This window comes from Clinocottus analis, unplaced genomic scaffold (genome assembly GCF_023055335.1).
Source record: "Clinocottus analis isolate CAN_PGR_092001 unplaced genomic scaffold, fCliAna1.0.p SCAF_8, whole genome shotgun sequence".
In the NCBI taxonomy this organism is placed as follows: Eukaryota; Metazoa; Chordata; class Actinopteri; order Perciformes; family Cottidae; genus Clinocottus; species Clinocottus analis.
The window spans coordinates 14748654-14763000 of record NW_027176240.1 but is presented as its reverse complement, the minus strand read 5'-3'; the positions used below and the strand labels follow the sequence as shown (position 1 = coordinate 14763000).

The 14347-nt window shown below is 46.7% G+C and overlaps 1 protein-coding gene across 1 annotated transcript; it reads left to right on the top strand.

Moving 5' to 3' along the window:
• The first annotated feature begins 1608 nt into the window (after positions 1–1608).
• On the top strand, positions 1609–11786 carry ism1 (isthmin 1). Its single transcript, XM_068568167.1, has 6 exons — positions 1609–2625; positions 7447–7659; positions 8532–8796; positions 10371–10514; positions 10610–10699; positions 11030–11786. The coding sequence occupies exons 1-6, from the start codon at positions 2488–2490 to the stop codon at positions 11545–11547; spliced, it is 1368 nt and encodes a 455-aa protein (XP_068424268.1). The 5' UTR covers positions 1609–2487; the 3' UTR covers positions 11548–11786.
• The last annotated feature ends 2561 nt before the right edge of the window (positions 11787–14347 follow it).

The following is a 14347-nucleotide window of genomic DNA, read 5'->3' as shown; positions in this document are numbered from 1 at the left end:
ATCTGCGCGGCCTGACTACTGGTGGCAAGGCCCCAGAGACCTGCCTGGCTCTTTTGAACTGCAGATCCACACACACTGCACTTATTGGAATGGCATGTAGCTGCTATTCTGAAGGGGGATCCTCTGCTACGCCTTTGATGTCCACCACTGTGTCCAAAGCCGGCGAGCCTTTCTCTCTGCTCTCTGTTTCCCATTTAGACAGGAGATTTTTCTATTCTGGAGAGGGATTTTGTTTTGAAGTGAAGCAGACAAAGAACAGATTTACATGGTTTAGACAGCTATGCTGTGCCTGCAGTGAGAAGGACTGTAACTGAAGATTGCAGTAAAGCTGTACTGGGAACCACTTGTTAACCAAAGCGTAATGAAGTAGGCCAGTCTGCTGTATTTCATTGGAGCAGAGCAATTTCATGTGTATTTACAACTAATTCAGACATTTGATCTCATCAGATATTTGTGATATAATTAAGAATAGAGGGGTTTTAATGAAATGGGATCCTGGTTACATCCATCAGAGGTGTTGAATTAATATCTTTCCATTGCCTGCCAGTTATTTTATTGGCAATCCTTTTAATGATAAGTAAGCTGCCAATCGGACAGATTTACTCACTCTGCTTTCTGGCACATGTGGGCATCAGATGGGCACATTGGAATTGTATCTCAGCTGAAGTAAGTTCAGGACCTGAGTTTACAAAACGTCTCATTACTCCGAGGACTCATGACACATATGAACAAATCTTGTAATACATTAGGGGGACCCTTTGTGGGGTTTCTTAGGTTTGAATTCATCACATTTGAAACACGGGCCCATTGAACATAGAAAATGTGATGCAGTGGGGGAAAAAAAAAAACATTTTAAGTTGATTAATTTTGGAAACTCTTTGGATCCGCTGCTGTTCTGCTGTCATGATCCTGCTGGCATATGAGGCGCCGTTTGGCAAGCCACGAGGATTATGCATGCGCACAGCCAAGGAACCAATATGTGTTTACATGGTTTTACACGAGCTGTTATGACACTGACAAATAATCCATGACACAAACGATATCGTGTTAGTCATCCTCAGTAACATTATTGTTCCACTTGTTGCTCCAACTGAATGTATCAACTTCAAGAGGTGACAAACGGCATGAGATGCCGGGTCGTCTCCAGGCCTCGGGGCTCAGTGAACTGTCACCCAGCATCCCCCGCTTGGTGCATAATTTGACACAGCGACTTGTCCTTTGAAGCTGACAATAAAAAGTCTCACGAGGGCTAATCACATTACGCACCATTTGTCTCGCGTAAGTGAAGTGTTGCGGCACCTTCCGTTGGAGCGTTTGAATCAAAGAACGAGGCAATTGGCTGCTGCTGCTGCACACATGCCGACGGGAGAGGTAGACCTCCTGCAAAGCGCCTCCGGGAGTCTTCCTCTCCGTCTTCCTCTCGACGCGCCCGGTGCGTCTCCGGGGGGGGACCACCAAGGACATGCAGTTGCTTTCAGGGAGTCTTTATTGTGCCTACGACATGACTTCTAAGTGACTTGGGGAGCCCTGTGTTTGTTGAGATGGAGAGACTTTATGAAAGCTGCATTGAGACATTGGGCTTTTTGTTTATTAAATGTCCATGTCGTGTTGGTTCGTCACACCCGAACTTCCAGCATCCACCCATGTGAGGAGGACTGCTTGAGAGGGGCGAAAGAGTTAACCAGGGGGGAGGGCGCCTGCTCAGGGCGGATGCTATAAAAGCACCTCAAGAGCGCACATGAAGAACAGCGCGTGTTTTAGAAAGCGGCAGTTTGACTTGTTTCCTCCAAAAGGACTACGCACGCTCGCGCGGGTCTTCCTTTCGGTGGGCTTAATGGATGAATACTGCTTTTGAGGAGGAGAGAACTCCACCGCGAAGTCGGAAGTGGGCAGATATACTTTGAACTACCTGCGCTCACTTCTCCAAAGGTACAGTCTTCGTCGAATAACGTCGGAGAGCGCAGCATGTGGACACAACGAGACACGCGTTAAGCGCCTGGAGGGGAAGTGAGGAAAAGTGAAGCGCGAGGCTGAGAATGTGGCGAGGACACCACGGGGCAACTGGGCTGAAAGTTTGCTGAGCTTGGAGATTTGACGAGGGCGCAACTACAGAGGGAAGCGTTAATGCTGCGCCGGGGCAGCCCTGCTGTATTCAGGAGATCAGCACATGAACTCGTCCTATTTGGCTCAAAATCAAACTATATGAGAGGGTCAGTCTTATTTTAGGACTCTGTTTATAAAGAACACCCTCACACTGGATCCAACGTTATTTCCAGCCCTTTTTTTTCTTCCTCCAAATTATCCGACCATCCCACTTCCGATCCTTTTCCCTGCATTTTTGCAACTCTGATTCCCGAAGTGGCTCCGAAGTGGTGTTGCGGCTCCTCGTCCCCGGCGGATCCGGAGATCGGAGTCTCTGCACCGGGAGGAGGCGGAGTCGGAGCCCCGGCCACACCGCAGGCTCCCAAGGGCGGCCGCGTCAAAAGGATGGTGCGACTGGCGGCGGAACTGCTGCTGCTCCTGGGACTCCTTCTCCTCACCTTGCACATCACGGTGCTGCGGAGCAGCCCGCTGCCCCAGGGAAACGAAACTCTGAGCCTGGATCAGGACACAGCACTTACAGAGGTGAGTTAGGAAATGTGCAAGTAAGTATAGGAGGCAAGTACAAGTGTAGAGGGAGAGAGAGAGAGAGAGAGAGAGAGAGAGAGAGAGAGAGAGAGAGAGAGAGAGAGAGAGAGAGAGGGAGAGAGAGAGGGAGAGAGAGAGATCAGATGGGTTTATATGCTCAGCTACAGGTAAAATATATCCTCAGTTACCCTATTTGGGACCTGTGAACATACTGAAAACAGTGAGCCAGAGGGATGGGGCAGGGGCAGAGATCAGCCCTCCTGCACCAGACACACCTCCCTATTGTTGGGGGTTAAACGCTATAGCTGCAGGCACTTCTCTGTCATCACGGCCTCATCACCGTCACCCCAAGCTTCCGGCATCAGACTGACTGCTGCCCTCGGTGCCCTGCTCCAGATCAAGCCTCAAGCCCAACTTGTTTTTATTTGATCAATCACTATACTCATATGTGGTAAAAGCCACATGGGGAGACTAATTAAGACTAACTAAAACAATACACAGTTTGGAAATCTGCTTTCACATTGATGGAGTCTGGTCAAATAGTTTTTGATGTCAGCTTTCTGGGTTGTGCTCCAGATTAGACACAACTTCCCGAGGGAGACATTTGTCAACATAATACCATTTAAGATGGGTTTAACTGTTTAACTGCTCATTTTAACATCAGCATAAAGCATGCAGACTCCAGTAGAGCCTCAAATCTTAACGAGTTACGAGGTCTGGGATCAACAGGCTTTTTTAGAGAGTGTTAAACATCCTACAGCTGCTTTTTGATGTATATTTAGCATGCTACTGAAATACTTCCGCCGTGTCCCAGTGATAAATAGGTATTTATGCACACTGGAATGCTCTCCCTTCATAAATTCTTTATTAGGGCTTGGGGGAAATGAATGGAAAGAATTTGTACTTCCCCAGATGATGGTGAGGGTAATTTGCAAAGCTGAAGAAATATTACAGGAATGTATCAAATATTTGTCACACAGCCAAATGTTGGATTGGACGAACAGGATGAGGACCAGGAGAGCGTTTCTCCTGAGGAATTGTTGCAAAAAAAATCTAAACACATGCCACCGAATTCAACCGGAACGTCCCTTTTGTCATTTTTCCAATTTTACGTAAGGATTCTGGTGTGATGAAAGAGCCTGACATTGCCACTCATGCCCCATGTTGAGAAAAGCACAAGAAAAGTAATTCTTTTTTTTTTTTGCTCATGAATGTTCCGGATATGCTTTACTGGTCCATCACTGAAGACGGTGATGTCATCTTTCGGCCGGGGTTGTCACGGACCAGGGGGTGTATTGTCAGTCCAAGGTGTCATTTCTTAAACGCCTTTCACAGAAACACAAATGACCGGATGCGGATCCATGCACCTGTAGAGGAGAGACAAAACGCTTTGGTCCAAGACACATTGTCACCACTAACCCAAGAATGCAGACTCATCCACTGTGGCGGTGTAAATTAGTGTGCTATTATATATATTTTTTTTAAAAACAGTATTTGTCAGTTAAGAATATCATCTTCTACCCTTGAGCTTATTTTTCTCTTTCATTTTCAAGAAATCTTGTCTAAACGATTCACTTTTCAACTCTTTCAGAGCATCTACCTTCTCCGTTTAGGACTGTAAATAAACACATATGTAAGCCCATACGAGGCGTGTGTGACAGGGGAAGGATAGTGTTCCCTTCCACCGACAGAAGTGTGGTGCTGAAAAGCATCTGGCACAATGTGCACTGCCTTCATTTCCTGCCAGCCTCCCTGGGGGAAGGACCCCTGAGTTGCTTCCAATTGAAAATGGAGTCATGCCCCTTTAAGCAGCCCTCACAAAGTGAAAAGGGGGGAAGCGGGAAAAGACGAGGAGATACTGTGAGGAGGGAGAAGGGGAGGTGGAGGGGGGGGTGCAAGTGTTCATTCATGGCTTTTGAGTGTGGGGGGTGACATCCTGGGAGGCCCCAGATGAACCCAGGAATGGTGTCTCATTTTGATCTCCAAATTAAAGCGCGTTCCTCATTGAGGAAGATCTCAGATGAGTGATAGGGATGGTAAAGCAGCCCGCCATCAAAGGGGAACGTTGATGAAACATTTTTTACATTTCAAGAGGTTACTCCTGTCCACTGCTACAGCCTGGGACGTGTCAGACAAAAATGGCAAGAAAAACACTTGTTTTTCTTATTACGTTGTGTGAAAAAGCTCTACTGAGAGCCACTCGGAAAAGACAGAGAGAGGTGTTTATGTCGTCATTATTCCTTTCACTTTACTTATTCCAATGTTGTGCTCTAATTCTCTTCAAGCATTCTGCTGAAAAGTATCATTGAAACGGAAACAAAAATCTGTTATCAGTGTGTGTAAAGTGTCACACTGCGGAGCTCCCAGATGGAAATATAGACTTTGTGAAATCTCAGTGCTGATGGGGCAAAGCACCTTACTTTTCCCTGTTTCCGTGAACGCTCCATACAAATGACATCTATTAGCATCTATTGTCTCAGGTTCAATACTGAGCAGCTCCAATAATGAAGAGTTGTAGTTTATGGACAGATTAAGATGGAACGTAATAACACCGAGCATCATTTCGTCCTTATAGAGCATTCTTAGCAAACTATCTGCCAGATAATCCCTCCAAAAAATGAAAATTGCATTAGTGCTACCAATATTTACGCGTAAACCGATTTACTGTCCCCTACCGAGTGAAACATCAACGCAAGTGTTGCCCTGGGATTAATCTGAATGCTTTTAAACTTCACGTTAAATAATCCAAATTTGTGTCAGGATTAGATAATCTGCCTGCCATGTGTCATGCATCATAATGTGACACAACAGAAGATTAAGATAGGATTAGACCAGATAATGAAGGATTACTCTGCCTGTAAACACTGTGACTGGTTTATGCCAGCCGACGGTTTGTGTATTCTGAACCATTTGTGCTCTGCATCTGCTTTCTTTCAATAGACCAATTCATGGAGAAAGTAGTGAATCATAACTCACTGACAGTTATTATCTGCGTCTTAATCAGCAGCCAGAGACATTTTTGGATGAACTTCCTTAAATGGCAGGTGTTGGGAATGAAAACACCTCGCAGTCGTACGATGGGAAAACAAAGGAACTCGTCTGTCTCCAGTGGCTGTGAAGTGTGTGCTAGTTGGGAGTCCTCTGGCAGCAGATTTAAATGAGTGTTTGTAGCATCAGTATCAGTGAACAGAGCAACTTGTGAGGTCTTCATTTAAATACTAATAACCATAAGAATATCATCCACGAGGGAGTAGATTGAACACAGCTGTTTACATTATTTATAGTTGTGTGTATGTGTTTACATTGTGAGTGAACCTGTGAGCGTTGTGTTGAGCCTACTCCCTCAGTGCAGCTCAATTACAGCCACTGAGTGACTTCTGAAGGCCGGGAACTTGAAAGACTGGGTTATCACGTGGGCATCTCAAAGCCCAAGTGCTTGTAATAGAACCAAAGAGGGCCCTGTGATGTTCACGTCAGGGTCGATAGCCGGAGCACAAATTATGCCGTTGAAATTACCTCTTTCTGTATTGAGAGCTCGGCTGTAAGAGTTTGGTCATGCAAAGGACTTTGGTGGTTTTAATTGTAATCCACTCCTTCAGATCTGTTTTTCCTCACATTTTATGATTTTGAACCTGAAATCTCTTTTCATTTGGTGGCTACAGACTAAAGCCTCAGCCATATTCACCCCCCCCGCCCCCCTGAAAAGTATGGGCAGCATTATAATCATAGTAATTATGGGAGTCGCTCACATGTAGCTATAGGATGTGAAAGTGTTTTCATTCTTTGAAATGTATCACATCAACTTAATGTGTGAATCGAAAAATCTCAGTTAAATACAGTGACATGTGCATTTATAATCCTCGCTCCCTTGCTGTGCAGTAGCATTTCCAGCATCTCGCGTGCACCAGGGCTGGACACAGACAGCTCCACTGGGGGCTTTTCTGCCCGCCACAATGTGGCTGAGCTGACAGGTTGTCTATGACTTGGCCACCGCAACCGTGCAGCACTGCTGCCATATTCTCAGGCTAGGCCCGGCCACAAAAACACAGGGGAGGAAGAAATGGGACATGAAGAAAGAAAACAAGCAACATGATTGATTGCTTTCTTTAATCTTATTTTCTGCCACCCCGGAATGCTCGATTGTCGACTACTTACGGCTGCTTGTCCAATTGAGATATAATTGTTCCTTCTGTGAATACCTGACAGGGGACATGTGTCCTCAACTGTCCTTTTGGGATACATTTACAACATCCCCCCTGTCAGAGGACCAAATGTTTTGCTGTCGTCAAGAAGGCAGATGTAATTATTTTGCAATGTTTGTTTAGGTTTCTCAGTATAGCCCCACCGCAGGAAACCCATCAGCCGTATATGCTCTTTTCTTCCAGCCAGCACCCGGACATGCTAAAAATGTCCACATCATATAACTATGGTAAAGCGTACTCGGTTAGAAATGAGGGAATATACAGTCCTGCTGTGACACTGGCTCTGCATGCTCGAGACAGATGATATGTTGGCCGATGCAGAAGCACAGTACTCAGTGTTGTGTTTGTCCCACTGCCTCAGTGGCTCCTTCTTTCTGGGCTCCGAGAGTCCACTGTCCACAGGATTTATGACAGAGGTCATGACCCCATGAACCTCTGTCAACGTCAATCTAATGTTGCTGAGTGCGCAGACTCTGAGGATGCCAAGTGACAAGGGCCGTAGTAACATTCACACAGAAGGGAATGAAATCTTTTCTGTGAACATTGTGACAATCGTATCGTGTGAATGCACAAATAATAATAACTAAAACATGGTGTGCCTTCCTCTCCTCTGCAGAACAATATAAATGCCAAAAGCAGCTCTGCCCAACTGGCCCCTGAAGACCGGAGGTCAGGTCCAGAGCACCGGTTGGCTCACCGGCCTCCCACCCTCCCCTGGGCACAAGGCAGCAACGTGCACAGGGACGGCCCTGGAGCGTTCGTGCTAGATCTGCACAACTTCCCCGATCTCTCCAAAGCCGACATCAATGGACAGAATCCTAATATTCAGGTGACCATGTGTATCTGCTGCACCTGCTAGGGTGCTTTGATGCTTGAACTCTCTCGTAAGACATGGCTACTCAACCACATAGGGCAGGAAGAGCAAACAGGAAGAAGGAGAATAGTTTGGTGCACATCACTACCCCCTTTTTTCTCCCACTGCCTCCTTCCCTCTCCCCTTGTCCCACTGTCCCCCTTTTCACTTTCACACCCGTAGGGAAGCTTACGATGGACACCGAGGTCTCCCGTCCATCATAATGACAACTGAAAGGCAGTCGCTAACCAGCAATGCCTTACTACTAACCCCTGTGCGGGAAAACAGACGGCAGCTTATGTAAATGTGCGGCAAGGCCTTTCCCATAAGTCCCTCAGTGGTGCAGATGGCCGGGCAACCGCTGTCCTATTTAAATCATTCTCCTGTCTGATCCAGCGAGGGGGTCTTTCCATATCTGAGAGCATCACCGCTAAATCCGAGCACGAACAAAGTGTATTAACATCTCAAGATGTGGGAAGAGAGCCGAGCAACCAATTGAGCAAGGGCGTGAGGCTGTGGGAGAAGGGGGGAGAGGAGGAGGAGGGTGTCTTTGATCCTGGGATTCATCTGGCTTTCATGGTCTGGAGGAGGCTGAGTAGCCCTTTGAACTTTGTGTTTAGGTACAGAGAGCCCAAGAGGTGGGAGGGTGACTGTGGGGCAGGGGTGGTGGTCCCCCCTCATCTGGGAGGCACGTGTGTGAGGATAGCAAGGGGGATGGGGGTAATATTGTGTGTGTGCGTATCAGAAATTGTCCCCCCAAAGCCACTGATTGACCCATTGTGTCCCAAACTGCAACATACGAGTGTCTTGAAAATCAACTTTAAATGGACTCGTGTTCTTCAATTCAGGTGACCATTGAAGTGGTGGATGGACTGGAGGGGCATGAGCCAGAGAAAGGCCTGCGCAAGGAGAGCAAACCCAACTGGGCCTCCCCTAACTGGAGGAACTGGTGGCCTCACTCTTCCTCACCTTCCTCCTCCACCACTCATCAGAAAGAGGAGCGCGATCGCACCCACGGGAGCAACAGTGAGGAAAGCAACTTCCTCAGGCCGCCGGCAGACTGGGACAGGCGAGGAGGCGCCGGGGGAGGAAGCAAAGCTCAAACTGAATATGGTGAGGATCACAGGAGGCTGTGTTGGCAGCGAAACGAGTGCACGATGCACGTGGCAGAATATTTAGCTGCGTACGTAGGCTGTCATTTGAGCGCTGGTCCAAGGGTTTCCACAGATGGCCATAGTCTGATGTGGAATCTGTAATTTGCAGATTTAAAGATTTAAGCTGTCACCATAATAAGTGCAGTCATCTCAGGCGAGCCTCTGGGAGCCCCTGATTGAAACCTTTAACACTTTTTTATGAGCTGGGTTCCTCTCTGGCGTGGAGCGAGCTACGTCACAGAGTTCAGCCGCAGGGATGGGGCCGTGGCATCGATGAATAAATAAATCTGTCGTGGAAGAATTAACACTCACTGTCATACAGTATGAGTCCGGCCCGTGTTGTAGCATGCCCAAACCAACACGGTCGAACAGGAATGGGAATGCTGTGGAAAATCCACTTGCACTCGAGCAGTTGGGGACGTGATTTTCTCATTTTTCTCAGTCAAACCACAGCCCGAGTTTAATGTCTCTGGCTTATCACTGCGGTCAGCTCTCGGTTATCTGCAATTTCATACCACACAATGGACAAGAAAATATTTTCTCGTCACTTCTGTCCTGGCTTTAAACCTAAAAATCATCACTGCAGTCAGTCAGTGAGGGCCATCCATCACAGGCCAGTGGTGGTACGTTCAGTCGTCTCATGTGTGGGCTTAGGGGCAGGTAATCGGCAAGTTTCTAACTTCTGTTCTAACTTCTGAGTTTCAGCTCTTCGTCCGTAGTAAGCTATGGAAGGGGGAGGGGAGAGGAGATGGATTGCTATCCGGCATGTATTCATACAAAATGGTCATAATGAGGGGCAGATGGCAGAGGGGGGGGTATAGGAAGGTTTGGACCCTGGCCAGAAATACTTCCATCCCAACATGCCCACATTAATTCTCCTCATTGATAGAGGACTGCTTTCAAGATGTGTGTGTGTGTGTGTGTGTGTGTGTGTGTGTGTGTGTGTGTGTGTGTGTGTGTGTGTGTGTGTGTGTGTGTGTGTGTGTGTGTGGTAGCAATGGTGGTGGTAGAGCCAAGTGTAACTGTTTCCATGTATACCCATTACAGTGATTTGCTCTATGATAATTGGAGTTAAAGAGGATTTCTTGCCATTTCACTTCCTATTTCCAAACCGATGAATCACAGATAGAGCAGCTGCATGGTGTCCAGTGCCCGTGTGCCAAGGATACTCAGGCAGCTCAGAGAATTTATTTTTGTAAATTCCCTGCCGGATCCCCTGTAGATTTGTTGGAATTACCAAAGCGCCTCAGCTTACTTCACCTACTGAACACACGTACGGTGTACCATGTACAGCATAGCGTGTGTGCGTGTGTGTTTGTGTGTGCGTGTGTGTGTGTGTGTGTGTGTAGACAGGCTTGCGTGATATCTGCTTTGAGGGCCAAAGTCAAAGAGAACTTTGAGGTCCACCACTTCCCTTTTCATGTCCTCCCCCCACTTATTATTAGTGAGGCATGCTAACAGGCCTGAGTAAGTTCAGCATGTGGCCTGCATCAGAGCTGAGGATTTCTCTCTCTCTCTTTCTCTCTGATCCAGACTATATGGACGGCGAGGGAGACTGGAGTAACTGGACAGCGTGCAGCGTCACCTGTGGAAATGGCAACCAGAAGAGAACCAGGTCGTGCGGTTACGCCTGTACAGCCACCGAGTCCAGAACATGTGATATGCCCAACTGCCCAGGTAAAGTCTTGATTTTAGATAACAGAGAGAAAACAATTCCATCAGTAGTCTTTCATCTTTGACCCACCTTTCACTGTGCATTCATCTTTTTCCAGGTATTGAAGATGCCTTCAGGACGGCAGCTACTGAAGTGAGCCTGTTAGCTGGAACAGATGAGTTCAATGCCACAGAGCTCTTTGGTGTTGGTGAGAGTCTACTCTTGTCCTATCCGAGACTATTCCTCATTTAGATACTCATGCACTATCAAAAACAGTCCACCCATCTGGCAGCAGTGTCCCTGCACACACTTAGCATTCCTCATGCTCAGGCTGCGCTCCATTTCTGCGCAGAGATGAAAATGTGCAGCAGGGCAGGAAGAACCCAGTATGCAGCTGCCCAGCCTCTCTTTGTCTGTCTGTTCATAGTCAGCCCAGTGAAAACACACATTTATGTTGGGTGTTACGCCTTCTCACTCTTTCATCTTCCAATGTCAGGAAGGAAATGCAGCATTTTAATGGTGTCTTCATTTCCTCTAGATACGGACAGCTGCGAGCGATGGATGAACTGCAAGAGCGACTTCCTGAAAAAGTACATGACCAAGGTGGCAAACGACCTCCCCAGCTGCCCGTGCTCTTACCCGACCGAGGTGGCGTACAGCACGGCGGACGTACACGACGCTCTCACGCGCCGAGATTTCCGCTGGAAGGACGCCAGCGGGCCGAAGGAGAAGCTGGAGATCTACAAGCCGACCGCCCGTTACTGCATCCGCTCCATGCTGACGCTGGAGTCCACCACGCTGGCGGCGCAGCACTGCTGCTACAACGACAACATGAAGCTCGTCACTCGCGGCAAAGGGGCCGGCACGCCCAACCTCATCAGCATAGAGTTCTCAGCCGACCTGCACTACAAGGTGGACATCCTGCCCTGGATCATCTGCAAAGGAGACTGGAGCCGCTACAACCAGGCCAGGCCACCAAACAACGGGCAGAAGTGTCCGGACAACCCTCAGGACGAGGACTACTACAAACAGTTTGAAGAAGCAAGGGAATTCTAGACAGGTGAAAGAGGAAGAAAAAAAAGGAAACACACACTGCTTAAATATTCAGATAAACCTCAAAAATCGTGCTGAAACCATTTTTTAATCCTGTTTTAGATCAAGTAACACAATAACTTTTAGACTCTGAGGAACAAGACCTACTGCTCTTTTGAAGCAAGAGGAACAGAAATCAGGACACTTTCTTGCTCACAAGGAACTTTTCTTGCCTTCACCAAAACAAGGCAAACAGTGTTGCTCTGTTCATATATATATATATATATATATATATATATATATATATATATATATATATATATATATATGAACACAAAAAAAAACATTTGTTAAATAAAGTATGCCTCTGAAAGAAATTATTGAAAATGTTGCCAGTAATTGAGTCGCCAATAATACCTTGCTCACATCTGGTCACTAAAGGGAGAACTGAGTTAGTATTCTTAAAAAGGGAAAATTGTTATTGCAGGAATGTTTAGATTGTGTCAATGTTTGTCTGCATAGATTGTTTATGTTTTGGTGAATCTGAGAGGCCTGTGGTAATAGAATAATGAGATCCTTCAGGAATGTGTTGGGACAGAGAACAGGGTTATCTCATTTTCTCCCCGTTTTGTCCGTCACAATATCCAGGTTCTCATGTAAGCTTGTGAGTTTATTTAGCATGCACATGTTTCTCTTTGTTTTTTTTACCAGCCGTGTCCCTTGTGTCTCTGTGGCAGATCTTTATTGTAAAAAGCCTGCATTATTTTTGTAAAGTATTTATTAAGTTGGCGTCTGTGTTTGTGATTCACATGTGGCTGAATGCTAACTTGAGATTCTTCTTTAGCTCAAACTTTGGCATCAATGTGCGTATTTGTGTCTCAAGTTAGGATTAAACCGTAACCCAGTGTAAAGAATGTGTGAATTCAACTGTACGTAAAGATTTTTGAGATATAAATCTATAAATAAATGTTCAAAAAGGCTATGAATGTGTTGCAAGGAAAACAATCTTCCACCCGCGGCTATTAGATTTCTCTCAAATAAATTGATCTGCAGGAAGAATCTGTCCAACAGGCTTAAGCCAGTGCACAAGACTTCCATTAGTTCTATCCAGTGTGGCTTCTTCAGAGGGCGAGAGGGTACGCTTCCCTTCAAAGTGACTCAAATTCTTTGTCTTTGGCATGCATCCTCACATTCCTGAGTAATTTCTCAGTGTACACATGCGCTCTCTCTCACACACACACACACACACACACACACAAACTCAATGCAGCCTGTCCGCAGCAAGGACCTCTGACCACTGCCTCTCCGCTGAGTGCTGCAGTCATTGTCACACAGAGAAAGCCATTCATGGTGCCCTCATTCCTGCAGTCGGCACAGCTGGCCGGGTGCAGGGCTTGTCTGTTTAATGCAGCAGGCCCCAGCACGTTCCACACCCCTGAGGCGCGACTTGCAACCGCCTAGTTGCTTCACTATTCATACAAAATTCCTACTCACTCGTCCTTTCACCCATTTCTCCGAAACACAGCCAGATTATGATCAACTCACCTTCAAGTTTGCAGTCCATCACACAGGTACATTCATTTAAGATGTCGATGTATGTTTCCCTCTGTACGGTCAGACTCACGGGGTGCAAAGCTCTCTTTATAAGTCTTCTGTCGAGGGGTCGAGGCAAAGATACGGTAGCTGGCTTGAATGGTTATCTTTGGGGTCTGTGCTGAACGGGCCGTGCAGATCAAAGTGAGGTGTTCTGTCTGTACTTTTTGAAACATTAGGGTCCAGCTCAAATTGATGACATACCTCCACCACCACTCCTCGTATCTCTTCCCCAGACAGGCTCGACATGTCTCGAGAGTAGGCAATTACTTGCGTACCCTCTTCACTTCTCATCTCCCTGTACACTCTTGCACGATTTGCACTGTGATTCCCGTACCAAGTCGCAGGTAGGAATACAGATTTCGAGCATAAGTGGTGTGAAAATGTATGAGAGGGCAGACATACTGCAGACTAGCAAATGCAGAGAAAATTTGCGTTGGCTGGGTGGCGTCAGCGAGGCCTTGTTTTTGTGTTACTATTTCCAGGACTCTGGCATATTTCAAAGGATGCAAAGCACCATATTAGTGGTATATTGTCAAGGATCCGAAAGGGCTCATTAAGAATCTTCAAGATATGATTGTTGGTATTTTGCCTCTATTTTTGTTATGAGAAGAAAATGATGTCCAATGTACTTACACTGTTTCAGACGTAGCTTGACAGGGCTGGCTCTGGGTTTCCTTAGCAGCTCTCCATACAAGCACTACAAACTGGGAATAAGAAAGCAAGAGGATTTAAAACCGAGAAGAAAGCAGTGGAAACTTGGACGGGTTAATCTTGTCATAAATAAAGAGAAAGCTCAGCTGTTTCTGAAGAAATATTTCACACTAAAACAAGTCCCGGTGGTTTGTTGTCCATGCCGGGGCGCTCTGTAGGGCTGCTGTAGGTACATAACCGCGGTGAACGGTGGCAATCAGGCATCTCTTTTGTTTTGTGGTGTGGTGCAGATGTGGCAGAGCCATTTTTAGCCTCCCTCCTTCACTTTCTTTCACTCACTCCCTTGCACTGCTACTTTTTTTGGGTGGTGTAGTACAATGCAGGAAGTGTCTCGGCCACGATACCGCAGGGCCCCTTACTGCACGGCCAGCCTAATTAAAAGGTTTTTCTTTGGTCTTTTAATCTGGAATAGCTGACCTGGACCAGGAGGTTGCTTATCTAGCGGCTCTTTCCCTGCCTCTCAAACTTCACCCCCAAAGTCCTACAGGCAAAACAGAGGTGTGGCTGCTGGCACTCT